The sequence below is a fragment of the Phocoena sinus genome, chromosome 4 (genome assembly GCF_008692025.1).
Source record: "Phocoena sinus isolate mPhoSin1 chromosome 4, mPhoSin1.pri, whole genome shotgun sequence".
Taxonomy (NCBI): domain Eukaryota; kingdom Metazoa; phylum Chordata; class Mammalia; order Artiodactyla; family Phocoenidae; genus Phocoena; species Phocoena sinus.
The window spans coordinates 63,253,042-63,270,343 of NC_045766.1; the positions used below are offsets into that span (position 1 = coordinate 63,253,042).

Sequence of the window (17,302 nt, forward strand, 5' to 3'; positions counted from 1 at the left end):
TTGCGTTATACCTTGTTGGGGAAGTGGTCTCCAAAGACATTCTTCATAAATGTTATCAAGCTTCTGCCCCACCCCACTCTCTCTGCACTGAATCTAAAGATGGCTTCCTAGTTGTTATCTGTAAGAATATTCAGGGAGGTGGGGGAGACTGGGGGGCTGCTGGGTGATGAGGAAGCATACCTGATGGAGACAGAGGAGCACTGGGCCAGCCTCCTGCCTGCACTCTTCAGGCCAGTGTAGATCTGCCCCATTTCCATGGCTCCCTCTAGCCCCACCACTTCAAGAAGCTGGTCACTGAGGTCTGTAGAGTGAGACAAGCAAAAGCAGTGCACACACATCTCTCTGTTTCCCAGTCTGGTTTGGGCCAGAAGGTCTGGTCCCTAGATGGCCAACCCAGAACTCTCAATATCCCTTCATCTCCTACCAAACAGCATTTTCATCCCTCATTCTGAATAGGGAATTTCCCCAGAAGTCAACAAATGTACTTTTCATAAACAGAAACCCAGTTCTAGTAAAAAAAAAAAAAAAAAAAGGTTTGCTTCAGAAGGTTAACATGCATCCAATGAATATGCTGACATACCCAGAAGCCTCCTTCAAATGGAGCGTAACAAAGGATGAACCAGCTATTTCTGAAATACAATCTCCCAGTGCAGCTAAAGACACATTGGTTTGGGATTAGGATAGGAAGGAATGCTGATGAAGGTGCTTATCCAGAGCTGGATCAGGTTTCTCTTCCCTGAATGTCTGAATAACATTTTGGCCCTACTGACGATGACTGATGCTTAATTAACTTCAAATTTGGCCTGCGGTAAGCCAGTGGTGAGCCAACCTCCTTGGACATCCTTGGGGAAGTCAGTGACCTCTTTCAGGACACCAGGGTGCTTAATCTGAGCCAAGGAAAAGAATATTTCACCTACACCAGATATACTGGGCCCACAGTACAAAAAGAGGATAGAAAATACGAGTCTCGGGCTCAGTCACACAGGATCGATGGCTTTCCCACAGTGGCAGTCGCTTCTGATTCAGCACCTAGAAGAGGTCCTTTTTTCAAAGTTCCTGGGGCTTGGATTGTGCCTGTCGAATTTCTGGGGAAAGCAATGGCACCATTAAGGTTTGATGGTGCGCCCAAAGACTCATTTTTACAACACAACTTTTATTTATCCAAAACAGAAGCAAATAAAAAAGCAGACTCTTTAAAAGCTTCCATTCCTTCTTTGCCTACTAAGGCAGGGGAAATTCTCTCATAGGTTGTGGCTAATCGCTAACATCCTATTAATATTCATGAACTAGAAAATTGTTCTAGAAAATCGTTAATGTTTCTGCTTATTTGACCAGATGGCTTCGGTCTTCTAAGGTGCCTCCTGATAAAGTACGATAGTGTTTATTAAGATTGGCAAGGAGATATTTGGGTTTGTCTTTACTTTTTTTCACATACACACACTGTATTTTATTTTTACAAGAGATAAATAAACTGACACCAAGCATTGTGTCTTTACTTTTTTGTTAGACTGTTGTTTAAAAAAGTCTCTTGATGGATATACTTCTTTTTTTTTTTAAACACCTTTATTAGAGTAGAATTGCTTACAATGGTGTGTTAGTTTCGCTGTATAACAAAGAGAATCAGCTGTACATAACATACATTCCCATGATCTCCTCCTCTTGACGGATATACTTCTAATGAAGACAGTTAAACTATTGGGCTGACCACAAATGTGTAAACGTCACTGAAGTCTAACCTAATGATCACTAATGGACATCAGCTGCCAACAGATACAAAAACTGCATTAGTCTCTCTACACCCATGGTTTTCCCTCTACACCCATTGACACCCCATTCTCCTTCTCTGGTACTCCTTTTTCACAACTGTGAAAAGATACTGTCTCCTTAAACCCTCCATCTCATTTGGATTTGGAAAAAGAAGCCATGAATAGGCAAAGTTTGTTTAGGAGAATGCTCCAGGCTCTCTTAAGGAGCTTAGATCCAGTAAACAACAAATGTCTAAACCTCTAGTCACTTAATTAGTTCCCTTCTTACTAAAGTGTGTTGAATAACCATTGGATAGTTTTAGCTTAATGTGTCATTTTACAGTGTCTGTGAAATCAATATGGGTTGTGAATGAGAGAGAGAAGAAGAAGGAGGAGGAGAAGGAGGAGAAAAATGAGGAGGGAGGAGGAGGGAGGGAGGGAAAGGGAGGGAGGAGGGAGGGGAGGGAAAGGGAGGGAGGAGGGAGGGGAGGGAAAGGGAGGGAGGAGGGAGGGGGAGGGAAAGGGAGGGAGGAGGGAGGGGAGGGAAAGGGAGGGAGGAGGGAGGGAGCAAAAGGGAGGGAGGAAAGACGTGTAGGTTGTGTTTAGGGGTGAGGAGAGTGGGGGAGTCATACTGGGGTAGGAGAAAGGAGAAGGGAGAAAGGAGGAGAAAAGAGAGGTAGAACTTTTTAGAAGTTTCTCTGTTGGCAGAGACAGATGTCTTGTAAAATGTTGCTCTCTGTACAGGCTTTGGTATCTGACAGTGCTGTGATAGTTCAGTGTTTTCCCTCCTTGAAACATTCCCTGGTAACAAAATGTTCTAAGAAGCAGGGGACTTAATAGATTCAAGTGTTTCAGCTTTTACAGTGTCTTGGTCTTTTAACAAATTTTCCTGTTGAATGGCTTTAACAGCGAAAAGTTGTTATCACTTCCCACACATTACCTTGCAGCTATTACTTCCCACACATTACCTTGCTTCCTGGCTCTAGAAGAGACATAATGCAGGCTGATCTCATCAGTATGGGGGGTGGGTAGGAGCAGGGGTTTACACAAATGTGGGACTTGGGAGATAAGTGCAGAAGTGCAAGGGGAGGGGCTATGATTCTTCTATGTTTCACTATTCGGCCTTTGAATTTGTACTCTGAATCTTCCCCAGCTGTGAAGAGGCTAGGATGACTCCTGTTTACTACCGAAGGAAGACTTGCTGGCTGTTCTGTTTCTCTACCATTGCCTAACTGATCTTTCAACTTCCTAAAATGCCTACCAGGAAGTTCTGCAGTAAAGAAATATATTCAACTTTGGTTTCCCAAACTTATTTGACCATGAGACTCTTCTTTTGTGTGATACCTAGAAACAGTTTCATAGGTATCCCTGGTAGTTTCTTTGGAACACATTTGGAAATTCTGGTATCACTCAATTCCCTGTACTTCCTCTAGCACACAGATCCTTATGCAGAAACTAAATCTGGAGTTAAAATGAAACAGAACAGAGCACAAGTTGATGTGCAGGCACACAGAACATTTAACGTTCAGAACTTAGAATCCAGGATCAGGACACCTGATATACCACGTGTCTGCTTTACCTTAGGTACCAATGACTCAGAGTGTGGTTTGGCAATTCATATCATCTCCATATTGTCTCTACATTCTTCAATTTGTTTGTGTTTAAGATGGAATGTCCATGTACCTTAGCAAAACAGGTACTCATTAATCCACCTCAATCATTCACAGTTACTGATGGCAACCAAGTGCCAGACAGTGTGTTAAGAAGTGGGAATGCAAAATGTTCAACTCTTGAAGGACTCTTGGCCAAGAGGGAGGAAAAGCGTTAGGGTGTAGAAAATGTCAGTGAACCTATAGGAACAAGGAGGCCTGAGGTAACTGATTATGACTGGGCAAGGTATGGAAGGAAGTGTCACAGACATTTAAGGAAGGTCTTGAAGGATGAATGCCAAGGTATTTGCCTGGGTTAAGAAGGAGAAAGAGGAAGGACATTCCAGGGACAGGGATGATTGGTGTGTAGGACTGGATAGTCACTGGATGCACACGGAAATTAATTTATCAATAAACTCACTTGGCAATGTCATTGGAAAATATAAAAAGTAGCTCTCCCTAATGAGAATTACTATCTAGAGATTTTTTTTTTTTTATAGAACTATAAAAAGAGGGTCTCTGGGCTGGGCACCACTTGTTGCAACCACAGAGCTAGGTCTTTCAGCACTGCTCCTGGCAACAAAGTCTTGTGCAGTGCTCTGTGTGCAGCAAACACTTCCTCCAAGAAAGAAAAAAGAGGAAGAATTGGAACATGGGAACAGGAGAATGTGGAAGCAAAGGCAGAACAGCAAGGACAGCGATAGCAGTTCCAATCTGGTACACTTGATTCAGCCTCCAGTATGGGATTTTATAAATGCACATCTGCTCAGGTCACCTCCACAGCAAAAACCCTTCAGTGGCACCAACCATGACACCAGGCACTGGGAAGGGAAGATGAAATGTGCATGCTTTCATACCTATGATCAGAGTGTAAACTGGCAGAAAAGTTTTTAGAAGTTTGGTAATAAATGTCTAAAACTTTCACCACTGTTGATTCATTCTTTCTTGATACTGATCACAAGAAACCACTGAAAGAATCTAAGTTCATACAAATAGGAATATTGTGGCGTCATTTATTGCAGTGAAACTTTCCCCCTCCCCCATTTCTACCTATATGAGAATAAATTATATGGTATCGAACTATAGAATTTTACACTGCTATTAAAATGTTTACAGATTTTCCAAACGTTAAATATGTATATGTTATAACTTCAAGTGTGAAGGCAGGATATAACTTACTTGCATAGCAATGTTCTCAACTATATGAGAACATGCATGGAAGAAAAGAACAAATTCCCCTAAAATCTTAAGAGTTGTGAGTTCTGGGTAATTAGATTAAAAGTGATTATTATTTTCTACTTTAGTTGTTTTTCTAAGTGTTTTGCATGTTCTATAAATGTATATCACTGTTATAATTTAAAAGTCATTTAAAAAACCTATCAACTGCTGTTCATACTTGGAAAGATGTAAGTTCCCTGGCTTGATGATGCCCAAGACCCACCCCCATCTGACAAGAGGCCTGCCTCTGTACTGTTATTTCCTGACATCGTAGGGCTAAGTTCCTGCTCCCACACATATACAACAACACTTAGCTCCCCAAATAAACCCTACTGTTTCTCTCTTTTATGCCTCTACCCATGCCGTACCCCTGCTTGAAATGCTCTCTTCCACTTTTACTTGCTCATCAAAACCCAGCTCAAGCACTGTCAACTTCAAGAAGCCTCCCTGGACTTCCATGCCTGCAGTTTGATTTAGATACTCCTCCTCAAACTTTCCCAGGTAGACATATATGGTCAAAGAAAGAACAGGCTGGTTGATGTGTTGCTGTAGGCAAGAGATGGTTGCAGTAATTACTGTACCACAGGATCTAGGGAAGGAGTTGATGGACTAGGTGAAAAGGGAGAAGCCAAGTGAGAGACTTGATGAGTTCCAGGAGCAGGTGTTCTGAGACGGTAGGAGAAAGGTTTGGGAGGATGTGCTGTGAGTGGCGCTAGGATGACAAGTTCTACCTGTGGCCCAAGTGGTGGGCAGCGTGAAGGAGAGGGTGGTGATAGGGATCGGAATCAAGGAGAAGTGCGGCTAGGTCAGCGGTTCCTCAACTTTGCTGCAGGTTAGAATTACCTGGGGCGGGGGGGTAAAAAAAAAAAAAAAACCCAGGTTATCCCCATACCAGTTAAATCAGAATGTGTGGGCCTCCTACGGTATAGCACAGGGAACTGTATTCAATATCTTGTAATAACCTATATATGGAAAAGAACCTGAAAAGAATAGATATATGATGTATAACAGAATCAGTAAATCAACAACACTTCAATTAAAGAAAAAAGAATGCCTAGGCCCTGGGAGCTAGGCATCGGTATTCGCCTAGCTGATTTCAAGATTCCCCAGGTGATTCCAAAATGCAGGACAGTTTGGGAACCACTGGGCTAGGTTATTGGGTAGATCACCCCCATAGGCCAGTGGTTCTCAGAGTGTGGTATCAGCATCACCTGGAACTTGTTAGAAACGGAAATCCTCAGGCCTCAACCCAGATCAACTGAATCAGAAACACAGGGGGTTGGGCCTGGCCATCTGTGTTCTAACAAGCCCTCTGGAAGATTCTGAGGCACACTCAGAATCAAGTTGGAGAACTTGAGCCTTAGGCAATAAAACTGCCTAAAACATATGCAGGAGTTGGAGTGAAGAAGAATATAAACAAGTTACTTCCTGACTGCTTTGATCCAGAGCTTCTTCACTTGAAAGGAGACGTTAGGAATAATAATACCGACCTCAAAGTGTGGTTATGAGATTAAATGGCAGAGGTGTATGTGAAAGTGTCTGGCACAGAGCAGGCTCCAAAAACATATTAGGTTTGCTTTCCTTTTCTGCCACATTCACCCTGGCAACTCCCAAACAGTCTATCTGTCTGTCTACCTTCTTAGAGCTGTGTACAAGAGTCCAGCCCATGATATTCAGGTTAAAACATCTTTAACAATCTTCAGTGTTCCTCGTGGTTTCACACAAAGGCCGTTAAATCCAGGTGAGCTTTAGATGAAGTGGGCATCCTGCCCCAGCTGTTTTTCTTCCTTTAAACTCTTCCCTGACTCTGTTCCTTTTCCCACTTCTTTGATCTCAGCCCCATTTTGCTTTTATTTCTTTAGACCTTCCCACAGTCTGGAGGAGGGGGTGGAGCTCAATGCCAATAGGTAAAGGCTGGCAGAGCGCTCCTATTTAAGGGGCACATCTTCCTGTTTAAACCCTCTGGAAGCCAAGGACAATATCTCAGTTCTTAGGGAGGCCATCCAAGGTCATTCGCTATCTGGCCCTGTTTCCCAGCACAGGTATCCCTCTGCCTGGAGAACTCCTGTTTACCCTACCGGGACACTCCAGGCAGTGTGCTTTTTCCTTCTCCTCTGCTCAGTGGACTCACCCAACGACAACTGTTTCTGGACGCATCACTCCCCCAACCCCACTGAGAGTTGAAGGCAGGGATGTGTTCTTGTTTTGTTTCTCTTTGAATCATTAGCAACTAGCCCAGCCCTTGGCATATAGAAGGCTCCCAATAAATGTTTGTTGAGTAAATTGAAATAAGATACATGCTTTAGTGCCAAAGACCTTGACAGGTTTAGCCTGAAAGAGGAAAAATATAATGATTAATAATAATGATAACAACTTGCCTAGATTAAACTGGGTAACAGGTTTTCCATGAATTAACTCATGTAATCTGCATATAACAGATAATGATGACCCAGTCTGGTTTTCACCTCTCTTTTTAATGCATAATTTTTATGTTCATACTCATTTTGGCTGCTAGTTCACATTAATGAACATTCAGTCCTTTAAGATGTAAGGGATATGATGTGGGTGTCATGATTTGGGCTCCTCACTTGCGGTGCCCTGGAGAAGCGTGGGAGATCCTTAGCCTAGCTGCGTGCTTTGCTACCCTCAATCTCACTCCCACCCTGCTTCCCATTCTATCTGTGCTCCAGGGTTCAGGTATGAGGGCTGCAATGGGCTACCCCCGGAATCAAGCCACCCTCAGTGGAGGTGCTGAAACCCTGACTATGTGATGGCACCAGAAGGCTTCTGAGCCACCCCATCCCAGCAGCGAGGAAGGCCACCCCATACCCTAGAGCAGCTGTGTGACATAATAAACCCCGTGGGCTCTGCCTCTTTACCTGGGTTACAGCAGCACAGGTGGACTGAGGTGTTAGGTGTCTGTGCTTACTTTGGGCCAGAAGCCTATCAGTTCAGCAGGTAACACCAGTCAGCTAATGCTGCTCTGAAACTTTGACTGACTGGGGTATGTGTCTGATTAATTCGAAACGCAAAAATTTGTCACTACTTCATACGTGGCCTCGGACAGACAAATATGGCATCACAGGGATAAAGGAAAAAGCTCAGAAACTCTGCACAAGTTCTTGAGTTTGGGGCTAACAGCTCAATGGCTGTGTCCATACAGGGCAGGGCATTTGTTTTCTCTGAGTCTGTTAGTTCGCTAGGGCTGCCATAACAAATCCCACAGGCTGGGTGGCTTAACCAGCACAAATCTATTCCTTCACAGTTCTGGAGGCTGGAAGGCCAAGGTCAAGGTACATCTTGCACCTTTCAGGGTTGGCTTCTTCCGAAGCCCTTCTCCTGGGTTTGCAGATGGCCACGCCTGGCTGCCCCTTCACACAGCCCTTCCTCTGTGCACGCGCACCTCCGGTGCCTCTCTCTGTGCCCAAATGTCCTCTTCCTGTAAGGACACCAATCAGATGGGAGTAGGGCCCACCCTAACTGCCTCATTTAAACTTAATCACCTCTTTACAGTCTGTCTCCAATTACAACCACATTCTGGGGTACTGGGGATGAGGGCTTCAAAATATGAACAAAATTCCCCCCCCTCCCCCACCAAACATCCCCGCCCATAAGAGGGACAATAAGAAAACCTACATCATGGGTTATTTTGAGGACAAAAGAAATAAAGAATGTGAAGGTGCTCAGTAAACAACAGTTAGGAACGTCCTTTATCACTGGGCTACTGAGAAGCTGGCATGCATGGGGAGGGGCTGTGGGACCTTCTTACTCGCCTCAGAAAGCAAGGATGCAACCCCGCTCTGCCCTGCTGTGGGCCAGGTTCGGCCCCCATGTTCTGGACGGGTGAGTGGTAGCTGGCAGACTCGGCCTGCCAAGCCAGTGGTAGGCGTCACCTTGGGCTACTCTCCTGCCTCCAGATTTCCATGGGGATGGGCCACGTGCCCTTGGCGGCTCAGGAACCCAGAGCCCAACAAAGCCGGGCGCTGATCAGCCCACCTAAGCTTCCCACTGGGTCTGGTCTGGGCAGATGAAAGGCTGCTCCCAGCTAGAGAGCTTCAAAGCCAGCTTAGAAGCATGGCGGCCTGAAAACAGGCTGGGGGGTGGGGAGATGGAGATGGAGGGGGGCTTTGGGGCTTCCTTGGGCACAAAAAGGTGAGTAAGGAAGGAAGGCTGTAACTTACCTGCCATGTTCCCACCTGGCCTTTCAAAGCACCAGGCCCTCAGGTATCCCAATCATAGCTTATCGGAAGGGTAATTTATGACTAGTGCTTCCCCTAGACATCCTAACTCAGACACAGCATAAAGTCAGAGGGCTCCTTGCCGGTAAACGGAGCAGGCAGGGGGCTCACTTCCTGGCGTTCTGTAAACCCAGCGTAAAGAGCGTGCTACTGTGAGCCAAGCTGTGAAGCACAGAGCACGGGCTTTGGACAGACTTAGGTCGGAGTGCCTACTGTTTGGCGCTCACTACTTCTATTACTGTGGGAGAAGTCGCTTAGCCTCTCCGAGTCTTTTATCAGGAAAATGTAGGTCTAGTAACCTCACTGGCAGGGTTGCTGATGAGGTTTAGAAGTGATGCCATCCAGAGCCTGCACAGAGAGCACACAGAAGGCCCTCAAGAAACAGTGGCTGTCATTGTGATTTTATGTTTCTTTAGAAAGGGTGGTCCTCAGGAAATTGTCTTTGCTACATAGTAAGTGCGTGGCCTTCTGCAGATGGTAATCAGTGTAATCCAGAGAAGGTAGTCCAGGAGGAAGGAGAGGAGGGAGAGGAGAAGATGGGGGGGGGGGGGGGGGTAGGAAAAGAAAGAGGAGAAGGACACTGAGGAAAAGAGGAGCAGAGATTCCACGACCTTGAGATTTTAGGGTGACTGTCCCTCCTGGCAAGAGAAGCATCCCTATTTCAATTTTTTTCCTTTAAAACAGGGAGAGCTTTTACTGGAAATGAGTTCTTTAGTTCCTTTCCTTTCCCTGCCTTTGTGTTCCTGTGTGTGTGTGTGTGTGTGTGTGTGTGTGTGTGTGAGAGAGAGAGAGAGAGAGAGAGAGAGAGAGAGAGAGAGACAGAGAGAGAGAGAGATACAATCCCACAATGGGCCTGGTGGCTTTCCCTTGTTCCTGGGCTGAGCAATGAGGATGCAGAGAAGGATCTGGAGACAGGCATGGCTTTGACATCCCTGGTCCGGCTGGGCACCCTTCTGACAGGCGTTTCCTTTGCGTCCTCGTCACACTGGTTTGCAGGTATCTTCCACTCCCAGGGGTCTGTAAAGCCCCTTCAGGGCATAAAAGTGGCCAGAGGGTACTGAGTGGTCTTGGACTCTAGATGAGCCAGATGGAAACGGAAAGGAAAAGCAGCCCAGAGCCACTGCTTTCTGAGGAGGAGAGGGGCTGCAGGGTGGAAGGGAGAGGAAATGTGTTGGCCCAGCGGGCAGGGGCCGGGGTTTCTGCCTCTGATCTAGCTGTCTAGTTGTATGACCTTGGGCCAGTCACTTTCCTCCGCTGGGCCTACGTTTCCTTGATCGGGGGTGAGGGCATTCTATCCTTGAGTTTGGTTTGAGCTCTTCCAACAAAGGTGGAGGCTGGGTTTCCTGGCCGGCTGGGTCAAGAGTAGGTTGGCAGCAGGCCTTGCCGCTTCTCACACTGTGCAGAACACAGAACGTTCTGTGAAGCCCTACACTGAGGCAAGAGGAAGGGTGAGTTTGTGCTCACAATGGCCATTGTGGCTGGTTCCTGAAAGCCTGCTTGTGCGGTGGGGCCTCTATTCTGTGTGGCTTTCTCTTCCCGGGTTTGGCAGGGCTCTGATGAAGGCTCGGTACATTGGGGGAGGGGGGCTCCTAATCCCCTCCATGCCTAAGGGCCAGGTGCTTCAGAAGGGGAGGGGCAGCGTGCTGGTGGAGTTGTGTGGTGGGGAATTTCCCCGGAAGAAATGGTCTCCTGAAATGGCTCTGAAGGGAGGGTCTGACATCATCATCATGCCTCTCAGAAAGATCAAGAGTGAGAATATCGCATAAGGCTTGGGAGGCAGCGGAGCTACAGGAATCCTGACCTGGTGGTCCCAATGAGGACATGAAGAGAATGACTATTACTGGACACAGACTCCAGGCCAGGCCTAGAGCCTTGTCAGCTTTATTGTTTTTAATCTTTGTGTCAACTCTGTTGGATAGACACTATTATCCCAACATAAAAAAAAAAAAATCTTGAGGCTCAGAGAGGTTGAGGAACTTGCCTAATGTCACAAAGCTGGCATATGGTAAAGCTGGAATTCAAACCAAGGCCGGTCTGACCCCCAAAATAAGCTCTGAATAAAGGACTCAAAGCAGAGACCAAACATCTTGGCATGGTGGGACCTCTCAGTGCAGGGAAGGGGGCGTGGAGTGGGGTGAGCCTATCCTCAGCTCCTCGCAGGGGAGACTTCTTGTTAAATGGAATGCCGACTCTCTTGGCCTGAAGGTGAAATACTAGTTGGTTTATTATCTGGCATTACTTTGCCCACTGAGCTCAAGAAGCTTCAATTCCACACACAGTGTATATAATAGAATCAATCAATTAGTGGTGAGATCTTCCAGTTCAACTCAAGCCTGAGTCTCAGGCATGACACACATAAGGTACATTACAGAGAGCTACACCCACCAAATGAATCACAGCTCAGAGGGACGCACATATCCAGAAAGGCAAAGCAAAAGGATAGTTGTGACTTTCTGGTTGTTGAGTCAAGATCAACCAGAAATGGGGAGGTGGGGGAGGGTATTGTGTGAATGGAAAGAATGCCAGGTTTGGTATACTTGGACTTGGCCCTAGTCCCAGATCCACCAATTAGTGTGGCCTTGGACAGGTCAATTAACCTCCCTGGGCTTCATTTTTCTAATTATAAAGTGTCTCTCAGGGGTGCTGTAGGGGACTGAAACGAGATGATGAATGCAAAATATTTCTAGCATATGGTGCTAAATTCAAGTAGGTGCTTAACAAGTGTTGGATGAATTGTCCGGAAAATGGGAAGAGATGGGTGCTGACTGCAGGCTGGAGGTGAAAAAGACACAGGGCCCTGCTTAAGGCATCCGTTCTGCCAACAGCAGCCACTGGTAATGGGGAGGGCTTTGGGGTGGAGGTAGACAGGAGAGGGCTGAGCTTGTGGGCAGAAGAAGCGGGGACCCTGTTGGGTGGTTTGCGAGGAAGGAGGCATCATCCACACGGTAGTGTCCCCTTTGTCTGTCCACTTCCTGTTGGCTTTTGTCCATTTTTCCTCTTGTGCCACTGACTGAGTTGTAAGCCTGTGTTCTGCACCAGCCTCCTAACTGGCCTCCTTGCTGCCAGTTCCTTTCCTTTTCCTTGAATCCAAACTGCATGCTGCTCTCTCATCCTATTGCTCTTGGCTTAAAACCCTTCATCTCTTCCCATTATTCAAAGGATCATATACAAACTCCATGGCACATTACTCAAGGGTCTCTACGTTTCCAGTCTTCCCCTTTGCTATTTCTGTGTGCTAATGCTCTAGTCCATGTGCCTCTTCTCTCATTCTATCCTTTCCAATCCTTTCCGGCTTCAAGTACTGGCACACACACATTCTATCTCGTTCGTTCATTCATTCATTCATTCATTCAGTCATACATCAAATATTTATTGATCACCTCCTAGGTGCCTGGCACAGTGCTGGGCAGCAGGGGATTGAGTCCCTAAGGAAAGCCCCTCCTTTTCTTACTTCCCACACTCTAACCGTACTCTGTTTCTGCCACTCCGTGGTGCTTGCCTATCATGCCAGTGGTAACACGATCGTTCTACGTATATTTCTTACATTAGACTGAGATCTGCTGGAGGTTGGAACTATGTCACACTGGTGCTTGCACCCTTTATAGCACCTGGAGCACTCGGTACTTGAAGGCAGGTTTGAATCAGCTCTACTGGGTATCATCTGTATTCTTCGGCCAGTCACTTAACTCCATTAGCATCAGCCATAAAATAGATTAAATAATTAAATAGGCAACAGCTTGGCCCATAAATAAGTGCTCAGCAAACAACAGCCCAATACATATTTATTGATTAATTAAGAAGATGAAGCACTTCTTGCACGACTTAAAAACAGATCAAGAAGCACAGGCTGTGCAGAGCGTGTGGCCAGTATGGAGTTTTGCTGTGGGCTGGGTCTTAGGAGGTGCCAGATATTAAAGTTGCTACAGGGGAACAGGAGTTGGTGGTGGGTCAAGATGGGGCAAGCAGAAGAGGGAAAAATCTAAGATGTCTAGGCCTGCCAGACAGCCAGTCTAGAAGTTTCTTCTGCATGTGAAAAATGAAAGTCCTTGGTTCTTTGGTTCTATTTTGAGCAACAAACCTCCTAAGGCAGGAATTCAGTTGGAGTTTAACTCCAGCTTGAACCTGTATGAGCAAGTTTCCCTCTGCGGACGTGGAACAGCCTCCGGAGGCCCTATTCTGCCTCGCCCACCCCTCCCAATCTTGGCGGGGGTGTGTGGGGGGGGCACTCAGCTGGAGGCAGCGTCCTCCTGATTCACAAGTCAGCTGCGGAAGAATGAAGGATCACTTCGCTTGAACTTCTAGTAAATGCGGGTTGGGTCAGGGACAGGCAGAAATGGGGAGGCTGGGGTGGGTGGTCTGGTGTGTATAGAAAGAATTCCATGTGTGAAATACTAGGGCTCTAGTCCCAGGTCCTCCAGTTTGTGTGACCTTGGATGGGTCAATTAATCTCCCTAGGCCTCATTTTTCTAATCTATAAAGTATCTTCTTGGCATCCTCGGGGGAGCAGCCAGGCCCACCAGTGCAGTGCTTTTCAAACTTGAGTAAGCATTCATCACCAGGGGATTTTGCTGACAGGCAGATTGGGCTTCAGGAGGTTTGGCCTACATTCTGACAATCTCAGGTGATGCCCTTGCTGTGGCTGTGGACCACATGCGGTTCTAGTGCAGGGATGGGCAAACCGCGGCTCGAGGGCCAAACCCAGCCTGCTGCTTGTTTGTGTAAATAAAGGGGGACTAGGACGCAGCCATGCCATTCGCTTTGCGTGTGGTCTATGGCCGTTTTCACGCTGAGGGGTTGGAGGTAAGCAGTTGTAGCCGAGATTGCATAGCCCACAAAGCCTAACTATTTCAAGAGTTACTATGTGGTCCTTTACAGGAAAAGCTTGCCAACCTCTGCTCTAGTGGACAGAGGGCTGGCCTGTGTGAACTAAAAGACCTGCGTTTCAGTCGGGGTTTGGCCAAGGGCCAGCCACTTCACCTTGCTGGTTCCCCCTCTCCTTATCTAGAGGACAAAAGGATCTCTAAATTTCTAAGAGACCAGTGAGTCTGGGATTTCAATACTACATAGACCTGAGAATCAGGTTGTGTGGCCCTGATTTGGAAGCTGCAAAAACACACCTAGCCTAACCCGCAGAGCCCAGCAGGCAACCCTGACAGGTACGGAGAGACTGTGTGATGTAGAGGCAGCTGGGAACACATAGGGGCTTGGAGAAGGGACCAGTGAGGATGGAAGGCAGACCTCCTGGCCTCCTGTACAGGCTGATGCTGGCACAGCAGCTCTGGAACATCGCTCACGAGCATCACACACACAAATTTCATCCCATTAAACACGGTTCCCTATCTTACCGCTCCAGGTGCCCCTGACCCTGGGTGCTTTTGGTCAACCAATATTAATAAGCTCTTTCAAGGTCTCAGAGGCCGTGCCAGGCACAGGGATGTAGAAGGAACTATGATATATCTGGAGCCGAGGAGCTCACATTGGGTGGGAGAGACACCATGTGAGCAAATAATTACAGGAGAGTTCCATGAGCCGCTGTGACGGGAAATGCATCACTCTGGGTCTCTAGCTTGGGCAACAGGTGATGCCATCAACAAGGCAGGGAACGTGGGGATGGGCAATGGGCTTTAGGAGAAGGGGGAGGGTGTGTAAAGAGGGAGAAGAGAATGCCTCATCTGGGTTTGGGGCATGTTGATTCCAACGTGGGTGCTTGAGGGACTGAGTGATAAAGCTGTGATTTCCTGTGAAAAGCAGAGCAGAGTCTCTCTGTAGGCCTGCCACTGATGCAGAGGAATGACTGGTGTGTTGCCATGGTTACTTCCAGCGCTGAGGGGCGTCCCAGCGCACACCCCCCAAGTGCCCGCCAGGCTCTTTAGGGGTTGCTAGCCTTGCTCCATCTCAGCCCCTAGATGAGACCTTGGCCAGAGAGGCCTCTGTGAAATGCACACTTTTAGGAACATTTCTATTTTTCAACCCGAATGAGCCGTAAGTGGCTGGCCGTTGCTCACTACGACTGTCTTTCTGGTCAGATCTCCACCAAATGGGAAAATTGGGAACATACCACCCTGGACAGCTCCTGAACCCAACCGGCCACTTTCTGCTATGGTTTCCTACAAGTGAGGAGAGACGAGCCCTGAGAAGCAGTGAACTCATGCACTCTTGATTATCCTATTGTCTCCTCTGAGCTCTGGCTCACCACCCGGGAGGGTGGAGCTCTGACAGCCGGATGGCGTCCCTTTATCTGGCTTTGGGATTCAGGGTAAGACCCATGCAATTAGTGAAGATCCACATGGGCACAGTGCACAGGCAGGCTGAACCACCTGTGCCCACAAAGTAGTGGTGTCAACTGACTTTGAAGTGGGAGGGTTTTCCTCTTCCCAGGTAAGACCCTGGCATCTGGGTGGCAGATTTGACGACTGTATGCTTTTGCCAGGAGGGTGCCTGTGTGAGTGCCTGCTAGGTGGTTTGAGTTCCAGGCTAGCGAGCCTATCTGTGAGCCACGCAGTGGCTGGCTGGCCTTGCTGGGGTGCTGAGTAGCCATGCGACTCTCCCTCTTAGCACTTATCACAGATCCGAACTACATGCCTATCTGTGGGATTGTTTTACTGAGGCCTGGTTCCCGCACTCCCTAATGGCTGCAGGCACTCGATCTGGTTTTGCTCATCAATGTGCCCTGGTGCCTGGCATTTGGTCTGTGTTTCGAAGGTGTGTGTTGAATAAATGACAGAAAGCCTGTCACTGCTGCTGGGAAACTGACTCAAAATGTATATCCTACCAAAGGTCTCCCTGTTTTTGTTTACCAGGAATTGCAAAAATTATTACCTAGTGAAAGTCTGGGGAGATTTTGCCCTCTCTGTTTAGAATCTTGTCTAGGACACCCTGGATGCAGTTCACGTGGGGTTGACTAAGAAACCTCACTGAGGGTAAGGGAGCCAGCTCTGGGTGACACAGCCTCAAGGCTGCTGCTGGCTCAAGGCTGAAGGCTGGATGGGGGGCATACACGGGCCTCAGAGAAGAGTCTGAGACCATGTGTAGGAAGTCTCCACATTCACATCCAGGGTGGGGCCGGAGAGAAACAATGGCAGAGCTTCCAGGGCTTCGCTCCCTAGCCTCGGGGGGGACTGATCTAGCTTGTGCCATGCATGCCCTTGGTGCTTCAAGGCTTGGCACCCTTACCCTCACCTGGCTTCGCCAGATAGCCGCTCAGGTGGAACCTCCACATTGGCATCAACAGCCAAACACGCTTCAGCACAGTGCCAACAAGTAACGCTAGGGTTGTGGGCTGTTAGAACCATAGGTAATTTAAAGACAATCCAGACCAAATTACTGAAGCAGAAGTAAAGAGAGTGAAATTCTCAATTTGGCCCTTTTCTCACGTACTAAATACTCATCACCTTCCACTGATCACTTAACAATTTTTCTGATTACTATTGATCAAGCCGCTCACCACGTCCCAGGCATTTGCTAAGTGTTCTACATGGATGATCTCATTTAACTCTCAAAACAAGGTGACTATGCTGATGGAGGAGAGATTACAATTGTTTCCATTTTGCAAGGGTTGAAATGGAGGCTTGGAAAAATTCAATGATTCAACTAACATCACATGGCTGGTGGTGGGGAGGTCTGGGTCTTCTAGCTTCTAGTTCAATGGTCAGTCCCTTACTCTACAGCGACTCTCAGCTGTAAGTCCTCCAGGCTATATTTGAATTACTTATTTGAAGACAGCCAGCACATCTTACTTATCAAATGAGTTTCTAATGGTTCCATGAAACTAAATTCTCAGTCTCACAAATATTTGCATCGAACTCTTTGTAAGACTATTTTTTTTTTTTAAGATTTTTCCCTGAGGGTCTGCTCCTGTCCAGCTCCAGAATCTACTGCCCACTGTGCTCACAGGCCAAAGGCAAGATTCCTTCCCCCCCACCCCCCGCCCTCCGACAAACATTTCTGTAGAACAACCTGAGCCAGGTAGGATGTTAGGCTTTGAAGGGGACACAGAGATGAAGAACACATGCTCCCCATTTTCCAGGTACTGGCAGGAGAAAAATATGATGAGGATACACGTGCCTACGAGACAAGGCAACCCATAATCAGTGTACTGTCAAGACAGAAGCCCAAATTAAATGCTCTAGGAATTCGAGGCCAGACTCACTCCCAGAGGTGCCAGCCATAAGCTCTAGGAAGGAGATGGCCCTTGAGGTAGGTCTTGTAGAGGAGCAGAATTTCAACCAAGTGTGTATGGAGCCTTTCCTTGGACTGGAACATAAATGCTTCCTGTTTCTGAGTGTCTGGCTTGTGCAGAACACATAGTAGGACCTCAAATAAATTTTCTAGTTGGACACTAGCCACTTGGGGCTAGGCTAGGAATCAGGGACTTGGTTCTGATGCGACCACTGGACCTAAATTGTATAAGTCCTATTGCTTCTCTGGGCCTCTGTTTTTTCCCAACTATGAA

The 17,302-nt window shown here is 47.2% G+C and overlaps 1 protein-coding gene across 1 annotated transcript in view; it reads right to left on the minus strand.

The window, feature by feature from the left end:
* Nucleotides 1-17,302, minus strand: part of DGKG (diacylglycerol kinase gamma) — a 166,705-nt gene that overhangs the window by 19,897 nt on the left and 129,506 nt on the right. Inside the window, 1 exon segment of the mRNA XM_032631658.1 lies at nt 181-301. Within this exon segment, the coding sequence (XP_032487549.1) occupies nt 181-301 (121 nt within the window).